General features: G+C 42.1%; 2 protein-coding genes across 5 annotated transcripts in view; both read left to right on the top strand.

Moving 5' to 3' along the window:
- Positions 1-10483, top strand: part of LOC130369944 (uncharacterized) — an 11632-nt gene extending 1149 nt beyond the window's left edge. The window contains exons 1-5 of one of the 5 annotated variants that reach the window (XM_056575564.1): positions 7186-7365; positions 8007-8393; positions 8740-8853; positions 9286-9368; positions 10282-10483. In XM_056575564.1, coding sequence (XP_056431539.1) covers positions 7308-7365; positions 8007-8393; positions 8740-8853; positions 9286-9368; positions 10282-10350 — 711 coding nt within the window. In that variant the 5' untranslated portion in view covers positions 7186-7307 and the 3' untranslated portion in view covers positions 10351-10483. Of the gene's footprint in view, positions 9-412; positions 511-1183; positions 1614-7185; positions 7366-8006; positions 8394-8739; positions 8855-9271; positions 9369-10281 lie in introns of those variants that run through there. The other 4 variants (XM_056575563.1, XM_056575565.1, XM_056575562.1 and 1 more) reach the window with 4 other exon arrangements.
- The window catches only part of LOC130369943 (uncharacterized), a 37348-nt gene that overhangs the window by 17291 nt on the left and 7557 nt on the right, over positions 1-12500 (top strand).

Raw genomic sequence — 12500 nt, 5'->3', positions numbered from 1 at the left:
GAGAGAAGGTACAAAACGATCAAATCGAAACAGCGGAAATTTTTATAACATGGTATGAGTCCAGTAGCTTCCAGCCTGTTAGCATGAACCTACAACTTGTTATAATAACTCTGGTAATAAGAAAACGTCTAAAAACAATTAAAAAGGTGCTAGGTGGTTAACAGATTTTAACTTATTATATGAATTCCGAAAACATTTTATACACATTTTTGTGTGCATGTAAACATTTTATACTGTATGTGTGTGTGTGTGTGTGTGTGTGTGTGTGTGTGTGTGTGTGTGTGTGTGTGTGTGTGTGTGTGTGTGTGTGTGTGTGTGTGTGTGTGTGTGTGTGTGTGTGTGTGTGTGTGTGTGTGTGTGTGTGTGTACGCGCGTGTGTGTGTGTGTGTGTGTGTGTGTGTGTGTGTGTTAGGGTTGGACCAAGCAGCAAGGGTGATCTATGAGGTTCCCCACGAGGACTCTGAGGTGGACGGAACCACCACCAGCTCGTCCAAAGGGTCCTCCCAGTGGGTGAGTCTGTCGGAGGGCTAGGGGGTTCCACTCCAAGCCAGACAGTACCGGGTTTGATCCCCAATGTCCCCAGTCTAACCTGTAGGCATCATTCAGCAAGAAGATCATCACCCCTACCTGTTCCTCATAGAGGAACCACAACGCTCGCTAGTTACTAATATACTGTACTGCCTCGTACGCAACGAAAACAATAATCTGAGGAGTTGGAACATGGTTATCATCGTGTTTTCCATTGTTCAGATTGTGGATAAAAATACGCCCATCGTCCAACTCAAGTTTTTAGTGGAAGATGTTGTTGATGTGCTCTTTACACAACACGCATTATGAAGCAGTACTCTCCAACTCCCCTAGCACAACCTAAATTGGACTAAACTTCTCCTTGCATATCATGACGTGTTTTGCACAATGGGAAAAATTACTTTTGAGTTGCTTGTAAGTGTTGCTTGTGGGTGAATTCCCATTCAAAGAAAATAGTCAAATAAATTCTAAAAGCTTATTATCAATCATAAATGTAAAGCATAATATGTATAGATGTTATCTGTTTTTTTTTTAAATCCCTAGAGAATACATACTTGATCTTAAACTTTGTATTAAATTTATATGAATTCAAGTAACCATTTTTGACCTAACTTGTCTCTCTTTGTCTGTCTCTCCCTCTCTTTCTCTCGGACAGTGTCAGGTACCCGTGTATGAGTCCTTCGACTACTTTGAGCGTGTGGTGGAAAGCAAGGGCGGTGGATGAAGGAGTCTCAATCTGTTGTTTCCCTTGTTGGTTTTGGAAATATCTCTGAAACGTTCGGTCATCTTCTGTGTCCATCCATGTTTTTTTTAAATAAGCTAATTTAAAGTCATCCATTAACTGAGAAATAGCAATGAAGCCTTATTAGATGTAATTGATGATGAGTGATGGTTGTATGTAATTGTGAATATTATTTTTATATAGTAATAGATGTTCTCCACAAGGCCTGTGTGTGTGTCTGTTGAGGAGTGGGCTTGTTACTCTGTGTGGTGAAGAATAGGCTCTATGCAGTGAGTACTAAGTAGGTCATGGACAGGAAGTGAAGAACATGCCTGCGACGTCCATTCTCATCGAATGTCGACATCTAAGCTACCTTTATTGGTCGGCTGGCTTTTCTTTTACAGATTAAGAAGTACAACAATATACCAAATAGAAATGTAAATAATGTAAAATAAATAAAGTAAAGTAAAGTACAGTACAGCAGTGGGAGGTTGTGCACCCCACACCGTCCACAGAAACCACATGCACATTCAGTGCAATTGAAATAGAACTATGCTTGCGGTCGGGGGTCAGTGCGGTCGGGGGTCAGTGGGGGGGGGGGGCATCCCTGATACAGCTTTTGGGAAGAAGCTGTCTCTGAACCGTGAAGACCTGGTTCTGATGGACCTATAGCACCTGCCAGAGGGCATCAGGTCGAACAGGTGTAAGCCAGGGTGTGAGCTGTCCTTTGTGATTCTCTCCGCTCTGCTGAGGCAGCGGGAGATGTATATGTCCTTCAGGGAGGGGAGGGGGCAGCCGGTGATCCTCTGTGCGGTGTTTAGCACTCCCTGGAGTTTCTTCCGCTCTGCCTCAGTGCACTGTGAAAACCACACCGAGATACAGAACGTCAGAACACTCTCGATGGTGGAGCGGTAGAAGGTCACCAGCAGCTTCTCTCCCACATTGTTCCTCCTGCTGAGCACCCTGAGGAAGTGAAGCCGCTGCTGAGCCTTCTTGACGACCGCCGCCGTGTTGGCAGTCCAGGAGAGGCCAGCAGAGATCATGGTACCCAGGAAGCGGAAGGTGTGGACTCTCTCTACACAGTCACCGTTGATGTAGAGGGAAAAGCAGAGCCGTCTGCTCTGCTTTTCCTGAAGTCCAGGATGATCTCCTTAGTTTTTGTGGTGTATAGACTTATGTCTTTAAATGTATACAGACGTGTTGACTTTGAATGTATACATTTGTTAACATTTACCTGTTCGCGGACGTCAAAGTCAAAGTATGCTGTATTATCCCAGAGTTGGGACATTTGTTTGGTCCCAATGCAGCACATTTAAGACACATCTAGGCATACAAGTTGGTACCCGAAACACACATAACAGTTACATTTAGGAATAAATAGGTAGGTATGAATACAACTCACAACCTTCCCCCACTTACACTTCAGTCAATCAGTAGCAGGCTTGAAACACATAGGCCTTTAACAACATTCAAAATTATAAATTGTAAACATTAAAATAAAAACACAGTGTTGCAAGAGTGGACGAAACCACTCATTATCTTGACCTGTGTCTTTCTTTTTTAGGTCTTTTTACATTTTTGAAGTCATTGTGGATGAGTGCTGTGCTTTCCACATAGAACACCAATCCTCCTGTGATATTTCCATGTTTAATTCCTTCCACCATCCTGTCTTTAACATATCCTATCCTGTTTCTTTCTGTAGGCCCTGATATTTTTGGGAAATAATTGTATTACTCTTTTTTTCATAAGCTTCAACTACGATTTCAACCACTGCATTACCCTCTAGTTCTGGTTGAAATTTCTTATTATAGTAATCTCTCATTTGCAAATATCTGAAAAAATCTTTATTTTCTAGATCAAATTCCTTTTGTAATTGTTCAAAACTTTTGAAGTGCCCACCCTGTGTGAGTGTACATATAGCTGTTATACCCTTGTCCCACCACTGTCTGAAACCAATGTCATTATCTCCTGGTTTAAATTTGTGATCCAGGGCAGGCCAAGTCAAAATCCAACATTGCTTGGAATGGAAAGGTGTCTACGTTGACTTCTATGTCTTTCCATATTATGGGCAGCTTCCGCATATTACCAATCTCATTTGGGCTGCATAGAAATATTGCCAGTGACACACCGCCCTCCTCTTTATATATTTGAAGTGTTTTTTTATCTGACCCTTGGTCTCTTGCCGGCCCAAAAAAACCGTGAGATCAATTTGTCCCACAACCTGAATTGTGCTTCTGGGATCATCTGTGGAAACCGATATAGTAGTCTTGGCAGTATGTTCATTTGATCAAATCAATACGTGTCCACATATCTCCTGACATCTGTTTCAATATTTTCGTTGCCCTGTTTATAATTGATTTCAGATGTGCTGCCAAGAGTTTTTTGTTAATGTCACTCCAAGGTATTTTAATACATTGAGTATTTACCAAAATCATCTAGTATTGCCATCAGTTTAGGAAAGGTTTTATCTGGGTGCATCAGAGTCACAATATCATCTGCGAAAAGTCCTATGCTGTGTTCCTGTCTGTCCCTACTTGGATTCCTTTCAGACGGCTGTTCAGTCTGATCAGCTGTGCCAAAGGTTCTATAAATATGGCAAACAGAGTGGGGCTAAGGCAGCATCCCTGGCGAGTGCCTCTTTGTAAAATAAAACAATCGGTTAAGTGACCGTTGATTTTTATCCTTGCTGTGGGGTCTTTGTAGAGACTTTGAATACATTGTATTAACTGTTTCTGAAAACCTAATTTCTCCAGTACCTGATATAAAAATCCCCAATTAACACAGTCAAAAGTAGGGATGGGAATCGAGGACCGGTTCTTGTTCAGTTCCGGTGCCGAGTCAACCGATTCCTAGGAATCATTAGCAAGCCTGCTTAACGATTACGCTTATCAGTTCCGGTCGCGGCAAATGCGTCATGACGTCACACACATGCTGCTTTGTTTTGGTTCAGAACGCAGAAAACATGGCGCCGCCGAGGAAGAATTTTATTGTGAGTTCACACCAAAAGCGACGGGGCGACAAGATCCCATACAAAGTGAACGTAGAGACGCGTATCGGGCGAATTTTTCGCGAGAGAAAACCGGCGACAAGTTTGATTTGTCGCGCCACACTTTCGCCGTGCACAGGCGAGCGCGTTCAAGAGGATTTGTGCCACGACAAATTCGCTGGAGTTTAAATATTTCAACTTTGACTTGAATTTCGCTTGATGACAGCCAATCAGCGTTCAACAGCGTGACAACTGAGTGACATGTGTAACTTAACAGCCAATCAGCGTTCAACCGTCAAAATGATTATATCAGTAGCTTTTGTTCACTGATCTCTGTCCATAGGATGAATGAATAAAGAAATGTTCTTTATATTAAAAGTTTGATCCATTTTGATTATACATATTTATGCTGGCAAAATTTAGCATGATGACCAACGTAATTATTTCCCGGATTTTGTATTGGTTACCGTAGTCCCTAAATGTATGTAGAAATGCAGAAAATGGTATTCAAATCTCAATATTTTTTCTAGCCGATTACCCCCAGACCCCCGGATTATTGTGTCCTCCCCACTTCTCAAACCAAAGTTACGCCCTTGCATTCAGGGCTATTAGTACGAGCCAGAATACAGCCAGGAAGAATAGAGGAGGAGGCTGCTGCGGCTGCAGCTGAACAAGCCCTGCCTGTTGCCGAGGACGAGGAGCCGGAGCGCATCTAAACTGTTGGGTATTGGATACATATTTCCGGACACAGAAAGTGACTGGAAACGCTAGGCAAAGCCCGCCGGGAGAAACTGACGTCTGAGCAAAGAGTAAGTGTTGTTTGTTTTTACTAACACATTGACTACAATAGTTTTGAATCCCGGGAAACGTGACAATGTATCCAAAAGTAGCCGATCTTATTGGCAGAGCATAGGCTACGTTACGTTAGCTTGAAGTCTGTGTAATGCTGGATAGGCTAAGCCTTAAGGCATAATTTCAATTTAGCTTTGCTGATGTTGTTCTCTTTCTTTCTTAGACAGTAGCGGCTTCCTGTGTTGTCCAGGCAGATGGGCAGTACCCTGGCTAACAGGAGACAGTAGATGCTCAAGATGAGCTGTGACTATTTTGACTCCAGCAAACGCACCCTACACGTTTTATTTTTGCAAATAGTTCAAATTTTTTCATGAATAAAACGTTATATTCATGTTGGTTGATGTGATTTGTTTACTAACTTAAGTGCTGTTATACTAAAGTAGGCCTACTGTATAAGATAGACACTTATTTCAACTGGGGAGAAAAGGTTGAGCACAAATACTTGATATGCTGAGCTACTGTAATTAGCAACTGTTTTTATGCTGTACAGCCACAGGGATATGTTTACACAAAGTTTGCTTGCGCTACCACTCGCGCTAGGACCATGGGTCCTTCCCCCTCCGGGCGGGGGAGCGGGCGCAATGCACTGTGGTAGTTTGAGGATTTCTTACTTTTGAGTCGGAGAGACACTTTCTGCCTTTTATCAGGCTAGGGTGAACCGATTTCAACTTTTTTTTGCACATTTATAATGCATAGAATTATTTACTTCATATAACCTTCATATCTCCGCCGGTGAAGAATCCCTTTAAGCACAGCAAATACAGCGCTCGCCCTCGGCGTTGGACTAACTCATATGTTTCAGACAATATATTGAGTTGTAACTGGAGATACAAAAGTACATTGTACAGAGAAATCATCATTTCCATTTCACCTGCCATTTTTTGATGAGCGTCTCGGTCAGCTTGTGGCAGCGTCATGGCAGTGTCATGGCAACCAAATGTCATCGTTTCTGAAAGCCTCCGTCTACCCTGACCACACTACAACGCCAACCCAGCGCTTTCACCTTTATCCTCCTCAGCAAACGTTTTTGAAAAGCATCGTTTTCAGTGTCGAATTTCGCCGTTTTAGTGAGGACGGAAGGGCTAAACGGTTAAATATTTATGTGTTCGCAGATTTACCTGGGTACTACTACTGATACTGTCCACCTGAAAGTAGTTAAACTTATGTAAAAGGGTTCCATCCACCATTGTCATTTTTTTACCCGAGACGTTTCAATATATTTACCTGAGACGTACATCTCAAATTTGAGTTGGTCATCAATTTCAATGCCTTGGTATTTGTAGCTTCTGACCCTCTCAATTGGTTTGCCATTAACAATGCTGTTATGGTAGTTGTGGTTAGATTGAGGAAGAGTGTGTGTGTGTGTGTGTGTGTGTGTGTGTGTGTGTGTGTGTGTGTGTGTGTGTGTGTGTGTGTGTGTGTGTGTGTGTGTGTGTGTGTGTGTGTGTGTGTGTGTGTGCGTGTGTGCGTGCGTGCGTGCGTGCGTGCGTGCGTGCGTTTAGATCTTTTGCGAATGCTGTCAGTGAGGAAACTATCTTAATCTGAGGAAGTGCAGTGTGAGGAAACTTGCTGTTAATTGGTTGATAAGATAAAGCGAAAAGCTAAACATTAGGCAGGTTTCACTATGACCGTCGCTAATGGTAAACTGTTGAGGATTGGGAGTGTGTTTCTCTGAGTGGTGAAGAAGAGGCTCTATGCAGTAGGCGAGGGACAGGAAGTGAAGAATTCGTCTGTGACATCCGTTCTCATCGAATGTCGAAATCAAGGCTACCTTCGGTGGTCGACCAGATCTTCTTTTGAAAGTTCAGAAGTTCAAAGGATTTGTGCTTGCCTCCTTTGCAACACGTCCAAGAAGGGATAAGAGGTTCCATTTAACTAACATGCCTGCTTGCTTATTCCAATCAAGACTTATGATGTTCAACGTATCGACTTTTGACTTTAAATATATACAGACGTGTTGACATTAAATGTATATATTTGTTGACTTTTACCTGTACGCTTGCGTATGTTTGTAGTTAGAGGAAGAAAATGTGTGTGTGTGAATGTGTGTGTGTGTGTGTGTGTGTGTGTGTGTGTGTGTGTGTGTGTGTGTGTGTGTGTGTGTGTGTGTGTGTGTGTGTGTGTGTGTGTGTGTGTGTCTGTGTGTGTGTCTGATGGAAGTGGGAGGTACGATGTCTGTAAGAAAGCGATCACAAGTGCTGAGTGGTGCATCAGTGGAGGATGGAGTTTCCACTGAGGACTATGTTGCTTCTCTCTCTGGGGCCGCTGCTGGCTCGGGGTGAGTACCGCTCATAACTCATCTTCCTCCCGCTGCTATAAAGACCTTAAGAATAGGGATTCCCAACCGGGGGTACGCCTACACTCGGGGGGGTACGTTACCAGTTACATGGGGTACCTGGAAAGCATTTAGATATTACTTTATTTCACCCGCAAATCAGTTTTGGTAAAAATGGTAAAAAGAATAAATATATTATAGTGTGAATTACAACATATGTTGAAATGTGTTCAATATATTGCTGAATGTTGCTGATCAAACTAGATGCATCTTAAATTTGAAAGATGAAAAGATATGATATCAACTTAAGGATTACATTTGTGGTTTGGTGCCGATGAGGGGATAGCTGAGCCGTACTGATCAGGATATGGGGGTACATATGAGACAGAAAGTGTTGGGAAACGCTAGTGTATATTTCAACTTAACATAAAATGTAATTTAATGTCCTAAAATATCATAAAATAATATTAAAAATTTCCTGAGTAAATCCAAATGAGGATTATAGGTAGTGTACTAACCTGTTTGACTTTTGGACAAAAGACACTGTGTTCGATCCCGGAATGGCTTTTAAATAGGTAAATAGTGAATTAAATTGGACTCTAAACTATTGCTGCTCTTTTGCTTCCGCTTTTGTTTTGTTCCAGAAACCTTTACCAAAGACGATATAAAGCTGTATGAGACGGCAGATGTGGAGGTCTTGGAGGGAGACAGCGTCACACTCCATTGTGGCTTGAGAGCCGTCAACCCCAAAAAGTATAGAATGAAGTGGTTGAAATATAAGGGTCAAATTCTTCAAAAACCAACAGCCGTGAGGTATGACGGAGAGGGCTGTGGTTCGGCCCTGTCACCTGTGAACAACGGTACCTGTGGCTGTGCCACTCTGACCCTTCCCAATGTCACCCGCAACCACGCTGGGCGTTACATCTGCCAGGTGACCATCGATAGGCCCATACTTATTCAGTATTGGGGAAACGGCTCAATGATCACTGTCACGGAACGACGGAGCCCAACCAACGGAACAACACAAAAAAGTATGTTTTTTTTTATAAACGTATGGCTTAGTTCATATTCCAAACAAAAACTATTTTTGGTTTAGTTTGGTACCGGAGTTTAATGGTCCATTGTAATATCAGAGAGGATAGGCAAGGGGTTCAGGTTATTCAGCTCCCTTCCGAACGTTTCTGGGTTTGATCCCCCCAATGTCCATTACCTAACTTGTGGGTATCCTTGAGCTTGATGCCCTTTATCTTTTCCTGCTCCATATTGGCATGTATCTGAATTTACTGTAATTATCGTTGGATAAAAGCTTCTGTTTGATGACTATGTAATAAATGCTAATATTCTCAATCCCTTTTCAACCCCTTTGTACGACCAAAGACTCGGCTGAACACGCTGCAATGTCCTTCCCCGTCGTCGTTTCGCTGGGAATAGTAATGGCCGCCGCGTTCTTTGCCACTCTGATATGTCTGTGGAAGCTGCGGAAGAGACAAGGTACAAAACAAATTGTTAGAATCGAAAGACCGGACATTTTATATCATGCTATGAGTCCTGTAGCTTTCAGCCTGTTCCAATGAACTCACATCTTTTTAGACTATCCCTGATAAACACATAAGGAAATGTCTGAAAACTAATTTAAAACATTCTAAGTACTAAAGGGATTACAGCTTATTAGCATGAATCAAAAAACCTTTTATAGTATTTTTTTATATGCATGGACATATTTTTCTGTGTATTTTGTGAATTTTTTTCCGTTTGGATGTGTTTGAATTCCTAACTGGTCCATTTGTGTGTGTGTGTGTGTGTGTGTGTGTGTGTGTGTGTGTGTGTGTGTGTGTGTGTGTGTGTGTGTGTGTGTGTGTGTGTGTGTGTGTGCGTGTGTGTGTGTGTGTGTGTGTGTGTGTGTGTGTGTGTTGGACCGAGCAGCAAGGGTGATCTATGAGGTTCCCCACGAGGACTCTGAGGTGGACGGAACCAGCACCAGCTCGTCCAAAGGGTCCTCCCAGTGGGTGAGTCTGTCGGAGGGCTAGGGGGTTCCACTCCCAGCCAGAAAGTACCGGGTTTGATCCCCAATGTCCCCAGTCTAACCTGTAGGCCTCATTCATTGACATTTACATTTAGGGCATTTAGCAGACGCTTTTATCCAAAGCGACTAACATCGGTTGAAACACCGACGGCAGAGTCAACCATGAAAGGCGACAGCCAGCTCATCAGGAGCAGTTATGGTTAACTGTGTCTTACTCAGGGACACATCAACACTCAGCAAGGAGGAGCTGGTGATCGGACTAGCAACCTTTTGGTTACAAGACAGCTGCTCTACCTCCTGAGCTAATCCCACCCCAATTTCAGCAAGAAGATCATCCCCCCTATCTGTTCCTGATAGAGGAACCAAAACGCTCGCCAGTTACTCATATAACAGTACTGCCTCGTACGCAATGATAAACAATATTCTGGGGAGATGGAACATTGACATCATTGGAGCAGGATTTGCGTTCTCCATTGGTCAGATTCGGGATAAGAATCGTCCAACTCAAATTTTTCGTGGAAGGGGAGTTGATGTTGCAGACTGTGCTCTTTACACAACACGTGTTATGAAGCAGTACTCTCCAACACCCCTAAAACAACCTAACTTGGACTAAACTTCTCCTTGCGTATCATGACGCATTTAACACAATGGGAAAATTACTTTTGACCAAGTGTTATTTGTGGGTGAATTCCCATTCAAAGAAAATGAAATAAATTCTCAAAGCTTATTATCAATCATAAACGTCAAGCATAATAAGGATATATGTTATATGTTATATGTTTGTTTAAATCCCCAGAGATCACATAGTAGTACTTAAACTTTGTGTTTTATGTATATGAACATTACATAATCTGTTTCTCTTTCTCTCTGTCTCTCCCTCTTTTTGTCTCTGACAGTGTCAGGTACCCGTGTATGAGTCCTTCGACTACTTTGAGCGTGTGGTGGAAAGCAAGGGCGGTGGATGAAGGAGTCTCAATCTGTTGTTTCCCTTGTTGGTTTTGTAACTATCTCTGATACGTTCTGTCATCTTCTGTTTCCATCCAAGTTGTTTTTAAATAAGCTAATTGAAAGTCATACATTAACTGTGAAATAGCAATGAAGCCCTATTAGATGTAATTGATGATGAGTGTATCTCATTGTGAATAAACTATTTTAATATAGTAAATCATGTTCTCTGATACCTCAGCTATGGAAGAGTAGACCGCAATGTGGTCTGGCCTTTATTTCCACAAGGTGTGTGTGTGTGTGTGTGTGTGTGTGTGTGTGTGTGTGTGTGTGTGTGTGTGTGTGTGTGTGTGTGTGTGTGTGTGTGTGTGTGTGTGTGTGTGGAACTTTTGCGAATGCGTGTTTTTATTCGTAGATGTTGATGAGCAAACTATCTTTGTCAAAGGGAGCACAGTGTGAGAATGCGTAACGTGTGGGAAAAAGTCTTCCACATATCAATGCAGGGCGTTTATTGGTTGATTTGATGAAGCTAAAACCCAAACATGAGGCAGGTTTCACTCTGTCCGTCGCTAATGGTAAACTTTTGAGTAATGGGCGTGTATCTCTGTGTGGTGAAGAAGAGGCTCTATGCAGGAAGTACTAAGTAGTTCATGGACAGGAAGTGAAGAACATGTCTGCGACGTACATTCTCATCGAATGTCGACATCAGAGCTACCTTTGGTGGTCGTCTGGCTTTTCTTTAAACCAGTTCAAAGGATTTGTGCTTGCATCCTTTGCAACACGTCCAAGAAGTGATAAGAAGTGGTTACATTTAACTCACATGTCTGCTTGCTTGTTCCAAACGTGTTTTAAGCAAGACTCATGACATTCAATGTATACGCTTATGACTTTAAATGTATACAAACATGTTGACTTTGAATGTATATATTTGTTTACATTTACCTGTATGTGTACGTCAAAGTCCAAGTATACTTTATTATCCCAGAGTTGGGACATTTGTTTGGTCAAAATGCATCACATTTAAGACACATCTAAGCATACAAGATGGTACCCCCCACACACATAACAATAACATTTAGGAATAAAGTAGGTATGAATACAAATCACAACCTTCCCCCACTTACACTTCAGTCAATCAGTAGCAGGCTTGAAACGCATAGGCCTTAAACAACTTCACAAATTAAATTAAAAACATCAAAAGAAAAACACAGTGTTGCAAGAGTGGACGAAAGAATTCATCATCTTGACCTGTGTCTTTCATTAAAAAATCAAATGGCTGAGTGGACAGATGACATGCTAAACCTTTTGGTTGTAATAGACCTTTGCAGCAGCCTACTGCTGCCGCAATTGCTGAGTTGAAACCAACGGGCGGGCAGGGTATCTGCTCAGCTTTATTCACAATAAGATCTGACCATAGATGAGTGACTGACCTCTGACTAAATCCAATCATTTTGCTCGCTGTCTTTACCAAACAAAACAATTTATCTTGGTCTTTTTGAGCATGATCCCGCATACACAGACTAAGCTAAGCCAGAGGACAAAACGCTCTGAAGGACCGTTTTGTAAAAGAATTGTAAAATAACACAGTCCACCTGAAAGTACCAGTTAAGCTTATGTAAAAAAACATCCACTGTTGTAATTCTTTTTTATGCCTCAGATGTAGTACTTATCTCAAATTTGAGTTGGTCATCAATTTCATTGCCTAGGTGGTTGCAGCTTCTAACCCTCTCAATTGGTTTGTCATTAAAAATGATATTAGTGTGGTTGTGGTCAGATAGAGAAAGTGTGTGTGTGTGTGTGTGTGTGTGTGTGTGTGTGTGTGTGTGTGTGTGTGTGTGTGTGTGTGTGTGTGTGTGTGTGTGTGTGTGTGTGTGTGTGTGTGTGTGTGTGTGTGGATCTTTCCCGAATGCATGTTTTTCTCTGTGGATGGCCATGAGTTAACTATCTTAATCTGAGGAAGCGTAGTGTGAGAATGCGAAACATGTGGAAAAAACGATTCAGGGTGTTGATTGGTTGATTAGGTAAAGCTTATTCATTCTACTTTCTGTAGTTTGGTCTGGCTTTGCGAGACTAGGTAAAGCTAAAAGCTAAACATGAGGCAGGTTTCACTATGCCCATCGCTAATGGTAAACTGTTGAGATATGGGCGTGTTTCTCTGTGTGGTGAAGAA

Source organism: Gadus chalcogrammus, chromosome 17 (genome assembly GCF_026213295.1).
Source record: "Gadus chalcogrammus isolate NIFS_2021 chromosome 17, NIFS_Gcha_1.0, whole genome shotgun sequence".
Classification (NCBI taxonomy): Eukaryota; Metazoa; Chordata; class Actinopteri; order Gadiformes; family Gadidae; genus Gadus; species Gadus chalcogrammus.
This window is presented reverse-complemented; position numbering and strand designations above follow the sequence as displayed.